This window comes from Macrotis lagotis, chromosome 2, assembly GCF_037893015.1.
Source record: "Macrotis lagotis isolate mMagLag1 chromosome 2, bilby.v1.9.chrom.fasta, whole genome shotgun sequence".
Taxonomy (NCBI): Eukaryota; Metazoa; Chordata; class Mammalia; order Peramelemorphia; family Peramelidae; genus Macrotis; species Macrotis lagotis.
In genome coordinates, this window is record NC_133659.1 from 11,567,353 (window position 1) to 11,591,371 (window position 24,019).

The window sequence follows — 24,019 nt, forward strand, 5'->3', positions numbered from 1 at the left end:
TTCTCCTCCAAACCCATCTCTTCTCTTCTCCATGGTGAATATACCCAGGCCTTGCAAAGGATCCTCATATGGCATGAATGCAAGATCCTTCCCTCTCCTAATTGCCCTCCTCTGGATGGTCTCAAACTTATCAATGTCCTTCTTCAATATTCCAGTGAATATTATTATCATTAAAGGCTAGTGAAAGAAGAAGACAATGGGATAATTGCATCCTTATTCCTGGAAGCTGATGCCCTCAAAGCAGCTCAAGGTTTTTCTGTCATATATCACAAGGTTGACTTATATTGAACTCGCAATCCACTAGAATCTCCAGGTCCTTTTCAGTCAACCATTTTACCATATGTGACTACTTCATTTTGTAATTGGGATGTCAAACTTTTTAGCCCATGTATATTTTTCTCTACTAGATTTCATTCCATTAAGTTCAGTCTAAATTGCTGGTCTGTCAGAATCTTTTTTTAATCCTATCTCTATCGTCCAGTGCGTTGGTTATCCCTCCTAATTTTGAATTATGAATCACTTTGATAAGCATTCCATTTGTGTATTTATCCAAGTCATTAATAAAAATATTTAAAAGCACAGGACCAAGCATGGATCCCTAGAGTACTCCAATGGATATTGCCTGCCAATAGAATCATTAATGATATTCTTTGAATCTCATCTTTCAACCAGTTCCTTTATTCATGAGGTGATATGGAGGCCAAGAGGTTGAATGGAGAAGTCCAGTGAAGGAGGGTGGTGGTCCTCTCCACTCTTTCCCAGAGATCTGATCTAAAATATTTTTGGAAACCCAGGAAAATGAAGAAGAAATGATTTTCATTTATTTTTTATTATTATCTAACAGTTAACAGAACAGAGCCAAGCAGAGCTTTCTAGGCTCCTTTCCTGGGGATTTACAGACCCATTTAGCATTGAACTGTTGATACTGTTCAATAGTCAGACTTTCTTTTAGTCTTTTTAATACCGGCAGGGTCCATACCTCCTCCATCAATCATCCTCCATTATAGGAATTCGCTGATATGGAAATGAAGTCCTGGGAATCCTCTGTCAATGAACAATCACTTTCTGGATTCAGGTATCCTGGGAATTCCCCACCTCAGTCATGCAATCCATAATTGATATGATATAAATATCTTGAAACTTTTAAAGCAGAATACAGATGTCAGTTATTATTAGTATTATTATGAATGATAGATTCTGAAGATCATATAAGCAATACAAATTTGAGAAAAACTCTCTTACAACTTGAAAGATTTAACTTGGTGCCAGTAGCTTTAGAAAATAGCAACAATCATTGGAGTTAATATGTTACTTTAAGGTCTCTGGAGCAATGCCATTACTAGGTCTGTATCCCAACGAGATCATATTTTGAAAAATATTTAAACAACTCTGTTTTTAGTGGCAAAGAATTAGAAACGGAGAGAATGGGTGAACAAATGTGGTATATGAATGTGATGGAGTACTACTCTTCTGTAAAAAAATCAAGAGGAAGGGGCGACTAGGTGGTGCAGTGGATAAAGCACCGGCCCTGGAGTCAGGAGTACCTGGGTTCAAATCCAGCTTCAGACACTTAATAATTACCTAGCTGTGTGGCCTTGGGCAAGCCACTCAACTCCATTTGCCTTGCAAAAAAAAAAAAAAAACCAAACCTAAAAAAAAAATCAAGAGGAACAGACTTCAGAAAACCCTGCAAAGTCTTGCATGAACAAATGCTGAGTGAAGTGAGTAGAACCAAGAGGATATTGTACATTAATAACAAGACTGTGTGATGATCAACTATGATGGACATGTTCATTTCAGCAGCATAATAATCAAAACCAAAAATAAATGATATGATAGAAAATGCCATCCATATCTAGAAATGGAACTATGGAGTTTAAATGTAGATCAAAGTTTGCTGTCTTCAATTTTTAAAATTCATGTTTTTAGCCCATTTCAATTTGGATCCTTCTTTCACAGCAGGATTAATATGAATATGTTTAGCATAGCTGTACACATATAACCCATATTAGATCATTTTTCTGTCGGCAGAGGGGAGAGGGAAGAGAGGGAGGGTGAAAAATGTGAAACTCCAAATCTTACAAAAACATGATTGTTGAAAACTACCTTCAGCATGTAGTTGGAAAATTAAAATATTTTTGAAAAAAAGAAAGAAATGGCAACAATAGCTGTGGTTAATATAGTACTTTAAGACTTCTAGAGCAATATAAATAAAGGGATTTATAATAAGTATATAACTTTCAGTCCTAACTCTATTTATTTCTATTGTTAGATCATCTACAGAAAGCATCTACAAAGAAAGATTCTTTTAAGACTCTTCTTTATCCAAAAGGCAAGGACAAACCTGAGGTGGGTTTCATTTCTGGACTTAGGATTTGACCCATCAAGAAAATTCCATATAGCTCCAGAAAACTTACACATTCTAATAACAATCCAAGATGTAAAGAGGGCTCGTGGTGGAGGAGGGAGGAGAAAAAGGGAGAATTTAATTTCTCAATTTTTAAAAAATTTAAATATTTTATTTTTTCAACTACATGTAATAATTTTAACATTTATTTTTTAATATTTTGAGTTTCAAATTCTCTCCTTTCCTCCCTCTCATCCCCCATCTTTGGAAAGTAAACAATTTTAAATTTTAATTTTAAATGCATGTGCATTTCCATCTCAGTCATGTTGCAAAAGAAAATGCAGGCCCCCCAAAAAACCCAAACCTATCCTAAACAAACTTGAAAAATAAAGTTTAGAGAATAATATTCTTCATTCTGTGTTCAAGCTCCATCTGTTCTTTCCTTTGAGGTGAATATTTTTTTCATCAGAAGTCCTCCAGAATTATCTGAAGTTATATTATTGCTAAAAATAACTGTCATTCATAACTGATCATTATATGCAATATTGCTATTACTTTGTATAATGTTCTCTTGATTTTGCTCACTCCACTTTGCATCAGTTCATATAAGTCTTCCCAGGTTCCTATGAAACCATCCAGCCCATCGTTTCTTATAGAACAATAGTGTTCCAGACAATCATATAGCACAACCTGTTCAACTCAGGTGAGGTGATGGGCATTCCATCAATGTCCAATTCATTGACATCACAAAAAGAGCTGCAATAAATATTTTTTTTAGAGGTCCAGAAAAAGGGATAACTTAAAAACTCACATGATCTTGTTTATTTAGAAAGGTCACATGATGCCATGGGTCAAAATATACCACCCAGCTCCATTCAAAGGACCTGCTTTGGACATTACAGAATTCTCGGATTCATTCAGTTATGGAAAAAAGGAAAAGACACAAGGAGATTTTCCAGGTATTTAAGTTATATCACCATTGGTCTGGAATGATTAAAACTTTCTGAAATATAACAATCAGAAAAAGGGTTAAGTGTCACAGAAGGCTGACGAATATGAGTGTGCATGGGTGGTCTCATTTAATGGAATCTATAATATGTAAATGTTGACATAAAGTAATCTTAAAAGCTAGCATTCATGTAGTGTTTTAAGGATTCCAAAGCACTTTACATGTTTCATTTAAGCCTCACAACAACCTTGCAAGATAAATCTCGACCCTGTTTTGTAAATGAGGAAACAGACTGAGAGGTTAAGTCAATGAACAAACATTTTTTTTTATTTTTTAGAGTTTTGTATTTGCTCCCTCCAACTCCTCCCTACCCACTGGAAAGGCATGCAGTATGATATCCATTAGAGATGTAAAGATGTAAAGTCAAGTTAAACATATTTTTATATCAGCTATGTAGCTGAAAAAAAGAAAAATTAAATGGGAAAAAAATATGTTTCAATTAGGACTCTGAGCTCACTGGTTTTTCCTCTCTAGAGGAAAACAGTTTTCATCATGAGTCCAAAATTGTCTTGCATCATTGTATTGCTAAGAGTAGCTAAGTTTTCCATAGTTGATCATCTTTACAATATTGCTGTTACATGAACAATGTTCTCCAGGTTCTTCTCATGCTACTTTCATCAGTTCATAGAAGTCTTCCCAGGTTTTTCTGAAAGCATCCTGCTCATCATGTCTTAAAGCACAATATTACTCTTTTACAATGATATACTACAACTTGTTTAACCAATTCCCAGTTGATGTGCATCCCCTCAATTTCCAATTTCCAATTCTTTGCCACCATAAAAAGATCTGATATTAATATTTCTGTACAAATAGATCCTTTTCAGAATTAATGAAAAAAATGTGAAGGACGGTCACCTAGTTATTCCAGATCTCATACCATATTATTAAGTGGTAATCATCAAAACTATTTGGAACTGACTAGAAAATAGAGTGGTGGATCAGTAGAATAAATTGGGTAGACAATACAAAGTAGTAAATGATCCTAATATCAAATGTTTGATAAACTCAAAGACTGCCAGCATCTAGAACTCATTATCCAACAAATACTCCTAAAAAACCCCTGAAAAACAGACACTGAGCATAGATAACATTTTACACCATATATGAAAATAAGTTCAAAATAGCTATGTGATTTATACATCAAGTAAGTGTGAGAAAAGCCAGGAATAGTTTACCTCTCAGATCCATATAGAATTTAGGATCAAAAAATACAAAATGGATAATTTTGATTATATTAAATTAAAAACATTTTATACAAACAAAACCTATGCAACAAAGATGAGAAGGATAGTAGAAAAATGGGAAACAATTTTCATAGCAAGTATCTCTGATAAAGGCTTCATTTCTCAAATATATAAAGAACAATTCAAATTTATAAGAATACAAGTCATTCCCCAATTCATAAATGGTCAAAGGATATAAAACAGGCAGTTTTCAGATGAAAAAGTCAACACTTTCTATGGTCAAATAAAATGATCTACATAACTTGTTTAGAGAAATGCAAATTAAAACAACTCTGAGGTACCATCTCCCACCTATCAGATGGGCTAATATGACAGCAAAGGAAAGTGATCAATGCTAGAGGGGATGTGGGGACACTAGTGCATTGTTGGTGGAGTTGTGAACTAATCAGACATTCTACAGAGCAATTTGGAACTAGACCTAAAGGAGAACCAAACTCTGCATACTCTTTGACCCAACAATACCATTACTAAGTTTATATAACAAAGACATAAAAGAGAGAGAGAGAGAGAGAGAGAGAGAGAGAGAGAGAGAGAGAGAGACCAAGACAGCTAGAGAAAGAGAAAAGGACCTATTTTACAAAAAAAAAATTATAGCAGCTCTTTTAGTGTTGGTAAATGACTGGATATTGGGACAGCTAGGTTGTACAGTGGATAGAGCATCAACCCTGGAATTAGAGCCTGAGTTCAAATCTGGCCTCAGACTTTAGATACTTCCTAGTTGGGTGACCTTGAGCAAGTTACCCATTGCCTCACCAAAAAAAAAAAAAAAAAAACAACTGGAAATTTAGGGGATGCCCATCAATTAGAGAAAAACTGAACAAGATGTCATATATAAATGTAGTAGAATACCAATGTGCTGTAAGAAATTATGATCAGATAATTTCCAAAAATCTGGAAAGACTTCTATGAACTGTTAGGAAGTGGAGTAAGCAAAACCAGAACATTATACACAGTAACATCAATACTGTACGATGATCAACTGCTAATGACTTAGCTTTTCTCAGCAATATAATGCTCCAAGACAATTACACAGGACTTAATGATTAAAAATTCTATTCACATCCAGAGAAAGAGCTGATGGAGTCTGAATGCAGATTGAACTCATATTTTCCTCTCCATCTCTTGGCTTCCCTGGCTCCTACAGGTTTCAGCTCAGATCCTACTTTCTACAAGTTGCCTTCCCAATCCCACTTAAAACTTGTTTCTTCCCTTTGATATTATCTCCAATTTAATCTGTATAATTTTTGCTTGTATATGATGGTTTGCATACTATCTTCACCATTATACTGAGAGCTTCTTGAGAGTAAGAGGGAAATTTGAAGCCAGATCTTCTGTCTCCAGATCCGGGGCCCTTCTCTCTGCACACCACTGCCACTTAGACCCCTGTTCCCTTTTCCCCAACTGTTTACTAAGTGACCCAGCTCACCAATCTCCAACAAAAAGCTTTTCTCATTCCAGGTAAAGATAAAAATATTTATCAGAAACCTGGAACAGGTTTACCGAAGGATCGCAAAAAAGCAAGGTAACTAATTTAACATTGATATTTTATATTTTATTTTCTTGTCCTGTTAAAAGAAGAGGTAATGAACATCCCCCCATTTCTAGCCCTTGATGAAAGCCTTGGGGTATAACCTAAAATTGGAATCATGTTCTCTCAACAATTTGGGAACAATCCTCTATGATCTCTGGTTGGTTATCATTGGGAGAAGGCAGTAGCATGTTGCAGAGGACTGGGCATTGAACTCAGAGTTCAAATCCTGCCTTTGACACTTCACTCCTCATGTGACCACAGGAACAGAGGACAGGGCTCTAGAGCTGGAAAGGGACCTTAGTGACTACCTGGCCCAGCTCATCCATTTCAGAACTGAGGAATCAGATCCAGAGAGAAGAGACTAGACCAGGATCAAACAGGCAGCAAATGAGAGAGCCAGAATTTGAAACCAAGTCTACTTGCTACAGATTCAAAGCTCTTTCTTCTTCCCCATGATGCCCATTGGATTAGAAATATTTCGTCCTTTCCACCTACTTCCTATTTCAGATCCATGATGGAAGGTGTCAAAGTAAAAGGGATCTTGGATTCTACATTCCCAATTAAACAGGTCAAGGGACCATAGTGTTGTCTGGAGGAGATCCATGTATTGGCACATATATGTATATGCACGCATATTGTCACATATATAAACATGCTCATGTATGCATGAACCCTATGCACTTAGTAAATAAGACAATTAGGAGACTTCAAGTGAAGACACAAGTGGACAGATGAGTCCCTTTTGCAATAATAAAACTACAAGGATGTTGTGAAAGATGGGGTCCCAGACATCGCTAATGGCTTTTCTTTTATAAGACTGATGATTTGAGGTCCAGCTTCCCAGTGTGACTCTACTCTCCACTTTTCCTGACCAAGGTGAGAGGTACTCTTTTCATATTCAGCTCTCTAGGCATGTGACTTCTCTCACACTTTTCCAAAAAACTTAGTAAAATATTTATCTTCTATGGCAACTCATTATCATTCTACTAATATTAATATCATATATGTATAGTCAGAACAAAAATCACAGTCCAAAAAATGTGTGGATTGCCCAAAGTGGGGAAGAATGTTTAATAAGTTGAATAACAGATGAAATGCCAAAAGATCCCAGTGAGCTGCAATGTGACAAAACTAATGTTCCCCTTTTCTGCTGTTGAATTGTTTTTGGTTTGGTTTGTTTTTTAGTAATATCCAACTCTTCATGATCCATTTGGGGTTTTCTTAGCAGAGATAATGGAGTGATTTTCCATTTCCTTCTTCAGCTTATTTTACAGATGAGGAAACTGAGACAAACAGGGTAAAGTGACTTTCCCAGGGTCACCTCACTAGTAAATGTCTGAGGCTGGATTTGAACTCAGGGAGATGAATCCTCCTGATTCCAAGACTTGTGCTCTCTGCACTATGGCACTCATTCACATATCAGTATCCAGAACAAGGAAGTATACTTTGCCCTGGTCAGATCTATCTTAGAGTAATGTAGTTTTGGCACCACAGTTTCAAGACTCTGGTCACCTAAAAATTGTCCAAAGGAAAGCAACCAGGAGAGTCAAAGTCCTTGAGCTTAGAGAATGTTGGGACCTGCTGAGGAACCTGAGGGTGCCTCATGGGGCATGAGATGTGTTCAGCCTTCAAGAACCTACAGGGCCATCATGTAGTCAGGTGGAGAGATCTTTCCAGTTTCAGGGTTTTGGAACTAGAAAGCCCTTCCAACTCAATACCCACAAGTCGGAATGGTATGACATTTAGCTAAATCAGTTGACATTCAGCCAAAATCAACTTCACTGGTTTTGAAGTCTCTTCTCTTTACTTTCTTTGAAAATCAGAATCACATTCACCCTTCTCTAGACCAAGCACCTTTCCTATTTGCCATTAATGTGATATCATTAAAATACATCCTTGTTGGTTCAGCAATTATATTTGCCAGTTTTCAGAATATCAGAATGTTTGTCTTAGCTGTATGTTGTGATTTCATCAGTCATCAAAGTGCTTTCATTATCTATCTTAGCTATTCTTTCCTTATTATCCAGTTTGGTTAATAGAATTCATATGATAGAATATGATAAGATATTTTTTCTTGTCCATATTTGTTCCTTCACTTCTATCATAAAGTCATTCTTCTTGGTAGAGAAAAGAGCAACCAAATGAAGACTTAGTAGTTCTGCTTTCTCTTTTTTGTCATTTCCCCATCCACCCCACTCAGTGGTCCTATCTCTTCTTGGGTTCTCTTTTTCTCAACACAAACAAAATATTCTTTGCTATTTTTAAATTATTTTTCATTTTTATTTTGAGTTCTAAATTCTTCCCTTCCTTTCAGTCCTTCCCCCTCCCATATGAGAAGGTGAGCAATATGCTACTTATACATGTGATGTCATGCAAAACATTTCTATGATGCAAAAAAAAAGCACCGGACAAAGCAAGGGAAAAAAACAGATAAAAAATTTAAAACTCTTTTTGTTGTTTTTAGTTTTTCTTTCCTTTTTGGTAAATTTTGAACTTTTTTGCCAGTGAACAGCATTCTTAAGGTAACATGCCACACTTTTGTATTCACCTTCCACTGCCTTACTTTGTTTCTGTCTTCTGTACATATGTATAAATATAAATATAAATATATATATATAATATTATATATGCGTGTACATGTATATTTTAATCTGTTGGCTGGTGCATTCCCAAAGCATCCATATGTCTCTCCAAATTATTTTGATTTTTCCTCCTTCAAATGTTTTTTTTTTGGGGGGGGGCAGCTAGGTGGCTCAGTGGATAAAGCACCAGCCCTGGAGTCAGAAGTACCTGGGTTCAAATCCGGTCTCAGACACTTAATAATTACCTAGCTGTGTGGCCTTGGGCAAGTCACTTAACCCCATTTGCCTTGTAAAAACCTAAAAAAAAAGGTTTTTTTGAATCATCACAATTTATTTTTTAAGAATTCCCCATTCCTCCTAGGTTGACTACCTCTATAGAAGTTTAATCTATTAGAATCCCATCTTTCCTTCCTTTGAACTGTCCCTATGTGTTTTCTTTTTCTCTAGTTGACCAGAGGGACAAAATTAGTTCAAAGCAAAGGTATTTGATGGCAATAGAATATTCTTCCTATATGTATGAGGCAAATACCCATGTGTCTTCATTGGTAAGAGTGGGAATACAGAGGGATCATCCATGAGGGAACTGTACACGGACAAGTAGGTTGTCAAGGCACAGTCATGGGCAGGCCACTCACAGGAGAATCAACTTGTTGTGTTTCCATTGCACACAAAGAAGGCCACACAGAATGATGCCACAGGTTAGACTTGCTTCTCCATGCGAGCTTTGGAGCCTCAGGAGATGGGGAGTCATCAAGGTCTTCTATCATCCATCTCTCATATGGAAAAGCCCAAGCTTGATGGTATCTACATGATTCTTGGACTTGTAGTCTCTGTTGGTCTTTACCTTCTATAATCAGCTTCTAGTTTCAATGACTTGAAATTTCTTCTACAGTTCGCTAGTGTAGAGTGAGTAGAACCTCTCTCTGATGACAACTCTTAAGTCATGGCCTCCACAGCAGATAACTAGAGCCAAGTAGAGTTCTCAAAGGCTAAGAAAATGCCATACCATTTCAACTTCTATCTTGGTGGAAACCACAGACCTATATTCCAGGCAATTATTTCATTTAGAGTTAGACATTCTATGTGTTCTTTCCTTTCTTCCTCCCTCCCTCCCTCCCTCCCTCCCTTTCTTCTTCCTTCATTTGTTTGGTTCTTTCTTCTTCCTTTTCTTCTTGAGTCATCTTACACAAAATGACTAATATGGAAATGTTTTACATGATTGCACAGATATAGCCTATATCAGATTACTTACTGGTTTGGGGGGGTGGGAAAGAAGAATAGACTTTGGAAATCAAAACTTTAAAAAATGTTAAAAATTGTTTTCCATATTATTGGAGGGGAAAAAATATTGGTTAAAATATTTGTTAAGTTTCTAATACATGTATTTTACATATTATATTATATTATATTATATTATAATGTTATGTTATGTTATGTTATATTATGTTATGTTATATTATATTATATTATATTATATTATATTATATTACATAGCATATTATAATGTTGGATACACACTAGAATAGAAGCTTCTTGAGGACAGGGACCACTGTTTGCTCATGTGTCTATTCCTCATGCAACTAATTCAGTGCACTTTAGCCATAGGAGATATTCAAGTAGCTGTTTGTTGATAGATGGTTACCTAATATTATAGAATACAGAACTTGGTACAATATAAGCAAATTCCTTGGGAGCAGAAAGGACTGTTTCATTTTTGCCTCATTTTCTCCAGAAGCTCAGTTGTACAGAAGCAGTAGAGTGGATAGAAGGATGAGTCCGAAGATCAAATCCAGACTCCAGGTCCATATGACTGGGAAAATCACTTCACCTCCATCCACCTCAGTTTCCTCAGCTGCAAAATGGGGATCATAGTAGCTCCCACCTGTGAGGGTCATCATGCAGATCTAATGAGAAATTCTCTATAAAGGGTTTAGCGCAGTGTTAACACATTGGAGGTACCTCAGAAATATTTGTTGGATTGGGTTGGATAGAGGGACTCCATCAAGGATAACTGTTGCATTAATGAATCTGGACTGACCTGGTCTATTCCCGCATTGCAGACTTTTTGCTAAACCTCTGTCCATTCACAGGAAAAATCCAATGGTCCAAAAGGACTTCACTCCTCTGAAAAGAACTGTCTGGCTCAGTAATCGACCCGACTTAGAAGACAAGTCAACAAATTTGATACCTCTGAGCATTGAGGATGAGCTGAACAAGCCAAATGCCAAGATCATCAATCTCAATCAATCAAAGCAAGTGGCCTCTTCCCTGGTAATAAAAATAAACATTTTCCAGTCATTTTGGTAAAGTCCAGGGGATGGACACCATGGAGCCGAAGGGGGACTGCTTCTGGAGGAGATGGGAAGGACCTTGACAGGTCTGCAGGAGATTAGGAAACCAGTCCACAAGTATATGAAGCAGCTATAGGGGGTCAACATGACCAGTCTTGGGGTATAAAGAAAGGCAAAAGATAGTCTTTGTCCTGGGGAGCTCCAAGGCTAATACAGCCAGCAGACAATGGGTGGGCTTGGCTCTAGGGTGGGCTCTGGCCTGGGTGCTGTGAGGATCCTGTTCAGATATGGCAACTTTGTGCTAAGGACTGGGACTACAGATACAAAAATGAGAGAGAGAGAGAGACAGAAACGGAGACAGAGACAGAGAGACATAAATACAAAAAGAGAGAGAGAGAATCACAGAGACAGAGAATTATATATATTTTATACATATATTTTGTATATATATTATATATATATATTATATATAATATATATAGTATATATTTATATAATATATTATATATATATATATATAAATCTCTATCTCCTTGATTTAATTCTCTGTGTACGAGTTTATATACTTAAATATTTAAATAGACACGTATTTCCAAATATATATAGTATCCATACATGACATCATCCTTATTAAACTCTCAGATCCTTGAGGGCAGGGATTCCTGCCCATTTTCCCTTGGTGGCCCCAGACCTTAACCACCAGCTGCACACAGAACAGACACTTGTTGGCTGGTTGAGTCTCATGGCCTGAGCTCCTGATCTCTTGGGCTCCTGGATCCTGCGCAGACTTTTCTGGTACCTAGTCACTTCTGCCTCAGGAAACGTCCCTGTGGATTGGCTTTTGGTATTTCCCCTCTCTCCCTTTCAGTCGGCACACACACACACACACACACACACACACACACACACACATACTACATGCTACATACATCCATACATGTTTTCACATGCCTATACCCAACATATATCCATGTTTTTAACTGCATAAAATATATAGGATCACAAAGAAAATTGATAATATTGAAACAGTTATCAAAAGGTTGATTTTTTTTTATGAAAAGTTCATGGCCCCAGGTCAAGATCTCTTGCCCTTCTAGCCAGCAGAAACATGAACCTAGCAGTGAGCCAGGCTGTGCCACACCATTTAAGGTTTGTCTAGTCTAGTGTATCCAAGGCTGCCCCTAAGGGCTCCTCTGTCGGGGTAGAGGTGGGGTGCATTGGGTAACCTTCCATATGACGGATGACCAGGGAGATCTCTGAGAATTCCTTATTGCTTTCTAGTGATCGTGACCTCATTAGATAGCTGAGCTCTATCCTTCATAACCAATCCCTTGAAAATTGCTTTTAGATCTTTATGCTTTGGTTGGCTACAAATTTGGTTGCGGGGGTCCCCCGAGGCTTACCTTTCAGTCCAAGTAAGGCAATGGTCAACCAAGCCAAGGGTGCCTGAATGTTTCCATCTCTTCTAAATGAATTAGGCTCATAGAACCATCTTAAGACCATCATAGGACATCTTCGATCTTTTATAAAAGGGGGTCTTCAAAGTCATCTCATCCAACCCCCTCATGTTACAGATGAGGAAACTGAGGCTCACACAATATTATGAACTTGCTCAGGGTCACTTGGGTGGTAAACATAAGCAATAAGATTTGAACCTTCAGTTTTCCTTGACTATCTAGTCCAGGACTACTCATTATGCTGGATTGCCTCTAACTCAGCTTACTGTTTCTTTGGTTTAATCTTTTGGATTAAGATTGCTCTTAAATTTTGATTCATTTAATAGAATGGCATAGGTTTTGGACATTTTTTTTAATTTGAGGATTGAGATGAGTGGACATCCATGGGGTTGTGGTCTCCATAACAGAGAAAGCACTCTCTGGAAAGCCATGAGATGTCTACACTGTTGGCTATTGGCTAGTAATGGAGAGATGAGAGATGGAACAGGCCAGGGGTTTGACTGAGATGGAGGGGGTGGGGGGAGGAGGTATGCCCAAAGGCAAGACTGCCACTGTTGAGGATGGACATGGATGTGGAGGAACTCACTTAAAATGCAGCTTCCAGAGATAGGAAACACATTCCAAGATGGTGCTCTTGGGGTCTCTAAATGTCACTATAGCTCTGTTTGTAATCTTGTATGTTTACTAGGAATCAGGAAGATCTGAGTTCAAATGTGACCTCAGATACTTGCTAGCTGTGACCCTACTCAAGTCACTCAACCTCTATTTGCCTCAGTTCCTCAAATGTAAAATGGAGACAAACTAGTACAATATCTTTGCCAATAAAACCCCATGGACAAGTTCATAGAGTCAAGAAGATATGGACACAATTGAACAACTAAACTACAAGAAAAAAGTTTCTTAGGATCTCTGATTACAGAATCAAAGCCCTCAAGTTCTATAGCAAGAAGGTGCCTCAGGGAACCATCTAATTCAGTCAGTACACAAACCCAAATACCGTCAGGGATGATATCCCCAAATCATCATTCAGCCTGAGCACGAAGGCCTTCTAGAATCTTTCATCTCAGTCCATTTTATGTGTATTTTTATGTGTATGTTGGTTCTTGGAGAATAAGAACCAACCTAAAAATGCAAAAATACACATTACAGATTGGACTAGTGGTCCAGTATTTTCTAACAGTTACTTCCAGGGAGATTTTCTTAGAGATTGAAGTTGCCTCTCTCCATCTTCGATTATATCATTTCAAAAGATTAGACCAACAGGTCTCAAAAGGAGTCTCTGAGAGTCCTTAAGACCATTTCAGGGCATCTGCAAGGTCAAAAACATTTTCATAATAGTTCTAAGGCAATGTAATTTCTAATACAATAACTCTTGCTAGATAACAAATGACATAAATAACAAAAGCTTTTTGAAGGATCTTCTCAACTTTTAAAAATTTTTTTCTCTTAAAGATTTTATTTATTTTGAGTTTTACAATTTTCCCCCCAATCTTACTAATAATTTTTAAATGTATAGAACTTGAGACTGAAAATGTTGAAAAGTATTGGTTAGTCCATAAAATACCTTTCTTTTTTACTTAATCAACATACAGTGAAAAGAAAAATATATCATAACTAGAGATACATTCTTTTGTACATATTTTGTGAATATTATTAGATACATCTGCCTAGCAATTTCTAATTTTGGAGTTTATGGCACTAATTTGTGTCCTGGTAGATAAGATGGCCAGCTATGTCTAGAAGGAAATCTAAATGCCTTTTCCTTTTTTATTTCACAGGTAACAAGTAGTACTAATCCCATCATTTTTCACGATATGAGATACATACAAATGTTTCTCTTGACCAGAAAAAAGCATTACCTGAAAAATAAAGAAAAGCCAATTAACGAAAAAACAAATCTTGTTTTGAAAAAAAACAGTGACATCATTAAAAACTTAATTAGGGATCCTGTGACTGCAACTTTCTGTCCAAAGGGAACTCTCTTAGATGAATGGCAGATAGATGCTAATATGATACCTCTTGAGGCAGAAAATGTGATAAAAGAAGCAGCACAGAGGAAAAGTGACTTTCCATCAGTCCAAGTGGCTGATGATGACTTTTTGGCCCACAAAGACAGACTGGAATCTGACAAAAGTTCTAAAGATCTGACTTCAAAACCTTCTTCCCAATTTAAGTACTCTTCAAATGCCAGACACTCGAAATACCTTCAGAATTTCCATAGAATCCACAACACCGTAAGGATGACTCACTTGGATAACCTTTTGAACAAAAGGCCTCCCAAATTGTTGGGAAGTAAAACAGCCATTGGGACACAAGATTTGAAAAATAAACCCCAGACCTCTAGCCTAGTCAAATACAATGAGAAGTTTTCAGGTTCAGGATTTGAGTCCAACACCCCTGTGATGGAGATAGCAGAACAAATGCAAAAAGAGAAGGCCCAAGAGAGGCAGGCCTTCATCTCAGAGAATCCCTTATTTTTGACATCTTTGGATGATGCCGACAATTGGACAGGAGGAAAATCAGTGGTACCAAAACTATCTTGGCAGCCATTCATCAATATTTCCACAGCACAGTGAGAAGCAGCCATGGGATACGGCTGGATGCTTCCCAGATGCCTGCCCCCCCCCCCACCAGAGCCAATAGGACAGCATTCATTATCCCTCCTCCTCAAGAATCATCATACAAAGCTGAAGGATTTCCTACTTTGTCAGTTTATTAAAGGGTTTTGTAAATGTTACTATAAAACCAGATTTTGAATTTTGTGGCTATAAAATGGCCTCTTCCATCAGATATCAAAAAGTATTCACAGATGCCTTATCAATAATGAAATCATCTTTTAAGAAATTGTTTACCCTTGGTGATTTGTATGGGAGTGGGGAAAAATTTTTGAGTACAAAATTAAAATGTTGAAAAAGAAATTGCTATTTTATCCTAAGACATATAGTGGAACTATTGACTCTGGGATCAGAGAAACAGGGTTTGAATTCCAGAGTTGCAAGGGAACTCAGTGACCGACTGGTCTAACCCAGATCTGAAAGAATTAAAAAAAACAAACAACCCTTAAATGAAGAGTTCCCCAGGGCCAGCCAAGTTACCCTATTCTCCTTTGGGGTCAGATGCTTGAGAAATCACTTTACTTCAAGCCTAAAGGTACCCCTTTGTCTCTTATATCTGTTGTGCCTGGGGCCATTCTAAACCACTACTTTTCAGGTATTTAAAAACAGTTATCACATCCCTCTTACCTCCCAGTTCCTCCACTGACTCTCAAATGGAATGGCCCTGGAGCCTTTACCATTCTGATCAGCAACCCACCCCCAGAATTTCTCCTGCCTAAAATGCTTCATGCAGAACTGAACACAATACTATAGATGGAGTCTGAAATTTGAAACTTTTGTGATTCATTTTTTTCTCCATAAAAACCTACTGCTTAAAAAATTTCAAATGGAACAAAATCAAGACTAGCTGCCCTTCTTTCTAGAAGCTGTAACTAACTGTCTTGGTTATTTTAGCTGCCTTATCACATTGTGGCAACCAAACAAGCTAATGGAGGTTTTTGAAAATGATCTCAGGGTCTTAGTGGATTGCAAGCTCAATATGTTACATGATATAAAAGCCAAAACTAAAACAAATAAGATCTTGGGGATTTTTTTAAAAAAAATTTCAATTAAATGTGAAGACAATTTTCAACCTTCATCTTTTTGTAAGCTTTTGATTTTCACATTTTTCTACCTCCCTCCTTTCCCTCCCCCCTTCCCAGATTAGTCTTTCTTAAGAGAGACAAGGGATAAAGTGCCAAGAAAAGGTTGGTGGGGAAACATGCTACCTGTGTTCCAGTGTTTGAAGAAGGGATGAACCTCATTCTGCCTGAAAGGGAACAACTCACATTCCCCTCACTCTTTATCATAAATGCAAGAACTGTCATTTATAAAATGGAGAAACACATCCAGATTGTTGTCTATAGTCATACGACTAGTAGAAGAGTCCCAGGAGGTATTTGAACCCAGGCCATGTGGCCCCTTGCCCCATTATACCATACCTCCTAACAATGACATGAATCCCAAAGTAGATTCACTCTCATGGTCAGTCATTGGCTCTATCTTAGTGTCTTCAAACCTAGGCTGACTGGTTGTTTCTAGGATAGGTTGGACAGGCACCAGGGTTCTTGTCCAGGTGAAGGCTGTCACCTTGAATAAAAGACTTACTTCTCAGAGCCACAGGCAACTCTCTAAATTGTACAATGGGTGCAATGGTAGTTGGAGGTCAAACAGACATTACAGGTTGTACTGAATGACCCCTGATGTCCCTTCTCCATCCGATTGGGCAATTTAAGACAGGTTGATGAGTGTGAGCCTTCTTCAAAGGCCTACAAGTCTCTGGTTTCTTTAGACTCAGCATAATTTTTTCCATGTTTCCATTCAACCAGGTCTAAATTTGCTTTTCCTGATCATCAGTGTCCTACTGGGGGGACCCAGTGAGGTCTGGTTAAAGTAAAGAAGCCTCTTGATTCTAGGTCATCTCAGTGGCACCCCAGTGAAGAGAGCATTGGACCAGGAATCTGGAAGACCCAAATTCAAATCCAGTCTCACACAGTTATTAACTATGTGACCTTGTGCAACTGTAAAATGGGCACAATAACAGCACCTACCTCCCCTTATTGTTGTGAGGCTCAAATAATTTATTCCCTAGTGAATCTTATATTTATCTTAAATGTATCCTTATCCTCTTCTGAGACTTTGCCAGATGCCCTAGACTGTCAACAGTCTGGTTTTGGAACTTGGTTTTCAGTCGCTGTGTGACTTGTCTTCCCAGGTTTCTGTTAGCTACACATTTGATAAGCAAATCATTAAACCTTTCTCCAAGTCACTAACAAAATGTGTCAAAGAGCACCTGACTGGACCCAGATCCCTGGGGCAGCCCAAAGCCAAACTGAGAGAAGAACATTTCCTTTGAATACAGTTATTCCATCAAGTGTCTAGTCTACATCTCTCCATTTTCCCTCCAAGAATGTCCTTCATTCTTGAAGAAGGCCATGACATCAGAGAGTTGATGCCATGACATGTAAGTGAATTGGATTAGAGTGGGGGTGGTATGCTAAGTCACTAGCCTTACTTTTTCCTCTGGTGTCATCTGGGTCCAATGGTCAGATATGGATCAGGATGCCCGGAGTTGGTCCTGGATGCAAGGCAACTAGGGTAAGTGATTTGCCCAAGGTCACACAGCAATTGTCAAGTGTCTGAAGACAGATTTGGCCTTAGTCTTCCTGACTCCAGGGCTGGTGCTCTACCCACTGCATCACCTAGTTACCCTTTAAGAATAGCATGAGATAGGCAGTAAATGGGGTTGGGGAATTCATGTGGAGGTCAGAGTTGTGTCTGGTCTGAGAGGGTAGAAGACCAAGACTATCTGAAGAAGACATGGCTGCTAAACTGTTTGAAGCTGTTGGCAGGTTTGGTCTGGGCTTAGCTGTTGTAGAAGGAGTTGTCAACTCTGCCTTATATAATGTGGATGCTGGCCACAGAGCTGTCATCTTTGATAGGTTCCATGGAGTCCAAGACATTGTTGTAGGAGAAGGGACTCATTTTCTCATCCCATGGGTACAGAACCCAATTATTTTTGACTGCCATTTCCGGCCACGGAATGTCCCAGTAATCACTGGTAGCAAGGATTTACAGAATGTCAATATCACTCTTCATATTCTTTTCTGACCTGTTGCCAATCAATTGCCCCAAATCTTCACCAGCATTGGTGAGGACTATGATGAGTGGGTGCTGCCATCCATAACCACTGAGATCCTCAAGTCTGTGGTAGCTCAATTTGATGCTGGAGAATTGATCACCCAGAGAGAACTAGTCTCTAGACAAGTAAGTGATGACCTCACAGAGCGAGCAGCGACCTTTGGGCTCATCCTAGATGATGTTTCTTTGATGCATCTGACCTTTGGGAAGGAGTTCACAGAGGCAGTAGAAGCCAAACAGGTGGCTCAGCAGAAAGCAGAAAGGGCCAGATTTGTAGTGGAAAAGGCTGAGCAACAGAAGAAAGCAGCCATCATCTCAGCAGAGGGTGACTCCAAAGCAGCTGAACTGATTGCTAATTCACTGGCCACTGCAGTAGATGGCCTAATAGAGCTTTGTAAGCTAGGAGTTGCAGAGGACATTGCTTATCAGCTTTCCCGCTCTCAGAATATCACCTACCTGCCTGCTGGACAGGAGGTGCTCCTCCAGCTTCCCCAGTGAGGCTGGTGGCCTTACCAACCCCACCCCACTCAGCCATGATCTAATCTACAGCTTTTTCCCTGCCCCCACCCACCCACCCAAAATCACTGTGAGATCTAATGATTTGGCTTAAGCAAAAGAAATAAAATTAAAGTCATTTTTGGGGATTAAAAAAAAGAATAGCATGAGATAATTCATCAAATGCTTTACTGAAATATAAGATTAAATGTTCATCCTCCTCCTGATCAATGAGTTTAGAAACCCTGTCAAAAAAGGAAATGAGATTAACCTGACATGACCACTTCCTCATGAATCTGTTTCCTTTTCTTTTTTTTAATTATCCACTCTAAAGTGTTCCCAAGAATGAAAGTCAATCTCAGTAGCATATGGCTTACAGTCTCATCTTTCCTTTTGTTTTTTAATTAGGAAGACACCTTTCTCCAGATCTGAAGTACCCTCTCTTATTTTCCATCCTCTTCACACATCACTCAGAAATTCCCACTATTAGTTCTTTGAATGACTAAGGAAACCCATCCATGTGACTTGAATTCATCAAGGGTTGACTTCTTACTAACTCCTTGAGTCTGAACTCATTTTCAATATGCAATTTCCAGGACAAATGTCCTTGCCCTCTAGTAAGAATAGACCCCTCTGGTGTCAGCATCATCCCATACATCCCAAAGTAGCCAGTCTCTTTCCTTCTTTCCATAGTTGAGCTTTAAAAAGTACCTCCAAAATAGCACAACAAGCCCACAATCCTTTTGGTTGTCCTTAACCTTATCTAGGAAACCTTAGTTCATCCTGAGCCTTAGCATTTCTAACACTATTTTTATAGAATCATGGAGTAAATTTATAATCTGTTTTCTAGTTTTGCTTTCATCTTCTAAATCAATGATGTCAAACTCAAATAGAAATTCATTTGGCCACATAGTGACCCTAAAAAGATGCAAATTAACATTATATTGTATTGTAGGAAAGAAACTGAGAAATCACTCCAGCATCTTTGTCCAAAAACTCCAAATGGTGTCATCAAATGTTACACCTCTCCGATATGAGCAACAACAAAAAAAAATGTCATTTTTATTTTGTTAACATTTTCCAATTACATTTTATTCTACTTCAGGTTCACAGTGAATTGGATGTGGCTGTTCTAAACATATCTTTTGAAAATCTAAGTTGATGGATGAGTCCCGTGTGGAACCACAGTGGTCTCTTCAGACAATCAGAATTGGAACCATTTCATTGACAAACTGAAAGAGATGTCACTGTCAACTTTGGGAAGAGTTCTCCAAGAGAATGCCTCAGGAACTTGTGCTATTTAGCATTTTATTCATAAATGAATAGATAGCATGTTTATTAAATTTCTAGATGACACAAAACAGAGAGGGATAATGGCTAAAACACTGGGAATAAAAAGGTCTTGACAGGCCAGAGCAGATGGCTTGGTCTTATTGCTCCAGAGCAGCCCAACCAGTGTAAAATATAATTGGGAATTGTGAGCAAAAATAAATATAATATAATATAACAAGATTAATTAGTGGTATTTCGGAAGGGATCGATTTCTATTTAAGCTTAATGTCTCTTGGCTAGAGCCTGGAGCTAAAATTCGATAGAGATAAACAGGTTTCCTATTTGGGTTCAAAGATGCAATTTTGTAAGTACCAGCTCAGGACAGGACTGGAAAGGTGATCATGCCACCTCTAGAATACAGGCTCTATCAAGTTCTGGTCATTCCAACTTGGCAGGTCTGAGACTAAATTTGCCCGGGGTAACTCCACTCACTGCTCCTGGTCCTGCCCTTTGAGGTCAGAAACAACCTGTTCACCCAAGGATCTGAAGAAAGTTATTACAAATATTTCAGCCCTCAGAGAAGAGAAGATTGAAGGAGAAGGAATATGGTAGCTGGGTTTAAAAATCTGAAATATTGTCATGGGAAGAGGGCCTAGAGGTGTTCTTTCTGCAGAACCAGAATAACTTGTAGGAGGAAAATTTAGGCTCCAAGTCATGAAAACTTCCTAAGAATCTTTCCCAAAGAGGAGTAGATTCCAGAATCCCAGAGCTGGAAGAAACCTCGTTTATCAAGTTGTCCCAACCCCTTTATGGAAGGAATCTCCATTTTAGTAGACCCAATGGCAGTTCTCCACCTCTACCTGAAGACCTCCAAGGGTGGGACAATGAGCAAGTTACAACCTTTTCAAATCTCAAGTAAAATGAAGATAAAATCTGTAAAATGAAGATAATAATATCTGTAATCAGGAGTCTTTTCACAGGGTTTTTTGAGGATCCAGGGAAATTTTGTCTCCCTGTGGTCTATATACCAATTCCTATTTTTAAAAAACCTTTTATATTGAGTATATTGTGCTTAATATGAACATGGTTTGTTTACTGTTCTTACCTCTATGCTAAGAAAAGGCTTTTAAAAACATGGACAATGATTCTCCCCCCCGCCCCAATAATCAATGTCTATGATTTCCTTAACATTCCCTGGGAATTCCATGTGCCTCTTAATGCCTGAAAGGTCTGCATTTCTCTAATAAAATCTTAAGTCTTAAATAGAATTTCTATATCTCAAATGTCCTTTTCCATAATTGATTTTTTAGTTAGATTTTTTTAAATCCTCTTATGCGGCAGCTAGGTGGCGCAGTGGATAAAGCACCAGCCCTGGAGTTAGGAGTACCTGAGTTCAAATCCAGCCTCAGACACTTAATAATTACCTAGCTGTGTGGCCTTGGGCAAGCCACTTAACCCCATTTGCCCTGCAAAAACCTAAAAAAATCCTCTTATAAAAAGTATTGGCCCCACTATTACTAGTCATGGTCAATATAAGGTCAGTCTCTAAATTTACTTCTGTTCAAGTGACTTTTTTCTCTCTTTTTTAATCTTTGTTACAAGATTAGAGGAAAGGAGGGATATTATAAGAAATGCAGGGGATAGAAAAACAAAACTTATCCTCATTGGGGAGCAGTCAAATAAGCTGTGACACATGGACATAATGGAATACTACTGGAATGACATAACAAGAAACCTGGGCAGATATACTCAGGAAGACCAAGTCAACACCAAAGATGCCAAAAGTGAGTGTCGCAAAAGTATAAGAGATTCAGCAGGACTGGAATGAAGATGAGTCTCAGCTTAAATCCTACATTTTTGTAGGATTTCCCCCTGTACCTTCCTACCATCTTCTTTCAGAGATTATCACTAATTTATCTTATCTAAAGGTAGCTAATACATAGATGTTTACATGTTTTCTCTCTCATTAGAATATGGGATCCTTGAAAACAGGGACAGCTCTTGTCTTTCTTTGTATCCCCAACACTTATCATAGTGTTTGGCATACAATAACATTGCTTATTGACCTATTAATTGCCCCCATCCTTGGAATGCTCACTCTCCTTACCTCCTCATCTTGGAATTTCTGCTTCTCTTTCAAAATTCAGCTCATTGCCACCTTCTTCAGAAGAAACTCATCCCCACCTTCCAGTGCCTTCCCTCCCAAGGTCCCTTGGATGTAGTCTGTCTTTTGTATTTTTCTATTTAGGTACACTAAATTAGCATTCAGTACCTAGCCCTACTATAATAATTGTTCACTGAATGATTGATTGACTTCAGCAATCCTCTGCAATTCCCTCTTCTGAGGGAAATCCAGATAATCCCCAAGGCTGTCTGCTCCATTTGGAAACATTTCCAAATGTTGGGAACTTTTTGTCCTTGTGTTAATCTGTCATTAGAAAAAAATACGTTCTCAAAACAAGGAAGGCTCATCTGGTGAATGTGAGGGAAAATTAGGGGACAAGCTGTGGGTTCCACTGGCATCCTTACAAGATCAGGAGAATGTGAGAAAGATCCCCAGTATATTTGTGGTGAATTTGTAGGAGATCATGAATGAACCTGGCCTTAAGTGAGCAGGGATGGAATAAACTGTGGTCTGCATCTTTGAGGGAAGCTCCACATCAATAAAATCTTTGCTCCTTGGAATTTTTGAGAATGTCACCATCATCTCCATCCGCTGCTATTAGTCCTACTCTTTAAGTCTGGAAACCAAGGACCTGGGTCTGCCATTTACAACACTGGGCAACTAACTCACTTAACTTTCCAAGTCTTTTCTTTTCCAGGCTAAATGTCCCCAGTCCCTTTCTCTTCTCATCAACATCAGCATGGCTTGGAAACCCTTTATAAACCTACTTGATCTCTTCTGGAAATGCTTCAGTTTCTCAATGTCCTTCGTAAATGGAACAAAGCAATCCAGATGTGCCCTGAACAGGAAAGATTAGAGCAAGAAGATCACCTTCCTAATCCTGGAATGTTTATTGGTTGATAATATCTGAAGTTCTGGCACTTTAAAACCATACTTTTAAAAGTAAGATTTGAAGTATTTTGTATAAAGGTTTTTTCCCCTTTATTTTTGGAGAATAAGAAGTTGGATATGAGATTGTGACTAAGCTGTGATAAATAAAAACTCATTTACATAATGGAAATGATGAGCATTATCCTTTGAAGCAATGGATGCCCAATGGGGTTGGGCATATATCCATTGGAAATGCTCTGGCTCAGCACTTAAACATGACCCTTCTCTATGCTGGAGAAACTCCTTAGTGGTTCCTATGATTGGGGGGAGGATGTCACTGAGGATTGGTTACTGAATCAACTCTTTGGAGTACATCACTTAGCCCTTGCCAGGCTCTCTCTCTCTCTTTTTTTTTTTAGGTTTTTTTCAAGGCAAATGGAGTTAAGTGGCTTGCCCAAGGCCACGCAGCTAGGCAATCACTAAGTGTCTGAGACTGCATTTGAACCCAGGTACTCCTGACTCCAAAGCCGGTGCTTTATCCACTACACCACCTAGCCACCCCAGGCTCTCTCTTAATGTCCAGTCAGGGGGAGGAGAAAATTTGTCAAGAAGACCTCAAAGCCTTGGCCACCTCTTATGTTTCCTATTTCCTGCCCTGAGCAAGGGTCACCCAACAGCAGTCTTGTGACCAAGATGACTTCTCTTGAGAGATTGCCATTTCCAGAATCAGCAGCTATGATTTCATGGGTTCCTGATGGTCCGGACTCCTTTTAACCATTATCTTCTCAGGGGAGAAGGTGACTCCTATCAAGAGGACACTGCAGCTGGTTCAGTAACCCAACCCAAGCCATGTCTGATTGGGCAACAGATCAGGACCAGGGAGTTGTTCAGTGAGTGAATGTAAATTATCTTGAGTGAGGCCATAGAGATGTCTTTCGCTCTAAAAGAATATGCTGGTCATCTTTAAGTATTTATTGATAGGGCTTATCCATCCCTCAACATGCACTTTTTAAGCTCCCTGCACTAGTCACCAGGGATACCAATGTAGCTAATGAAACAAG

General features: G+C 38.5%; 1 protein-coding gene and 1 pseudogene across 3 annotated transcripts in view; both read left to right on the plus strand.

The window, feature by feature from the left end:
• Positions 1 to 16,044, plus strand: part of C2H1orf141 (chromosome 2 C1orf141 homolog) — a 55,166-nt gene extending 39,122 nt beyond the window's left edge. For all 3 annotated transcript variants that reach the window (XM_074221227.1, XM_074221229.1, XM_074221228.1), the window contains 5 exons: positions 2,273 to 2,349; positions 3,177 to 3,306; positions 6,059 to 6,122; positions 10,804 to 10,984; positions 14,240 to 16,044. In XM_074221227.1, the coding sequence (XP_074077328.1) occupies positions 2,273 to 2,349; positions 3,177 to 3,306; positions 6,059 to 6,122; positions 10,804 to 10,984; positions 14,240 to 15,037 (1,250 nt within the window). In that variant the 3' untranslated portion in view covers positions 15,038 to 16,044. The remainder of the gene's footprint in view (positions 1 to 2,272; positions 2,350 to 3,176; positions 3,307 to 6,058; positions 6,123 to 10,803; positions 10,985 to 14,239) is intronic.
• A 1,760-nt stretch (positions 16,045 to 17,804) lies between these two features.
• Positions 17,805 to 18,694, plus strand: LOC141510922 (prohibitin 1 pseudogene; annotated as a pseudogene).
• The last annotated feature ends 5,325 nt before the right edge of the window (positions 18,695 to 24,019 follow it).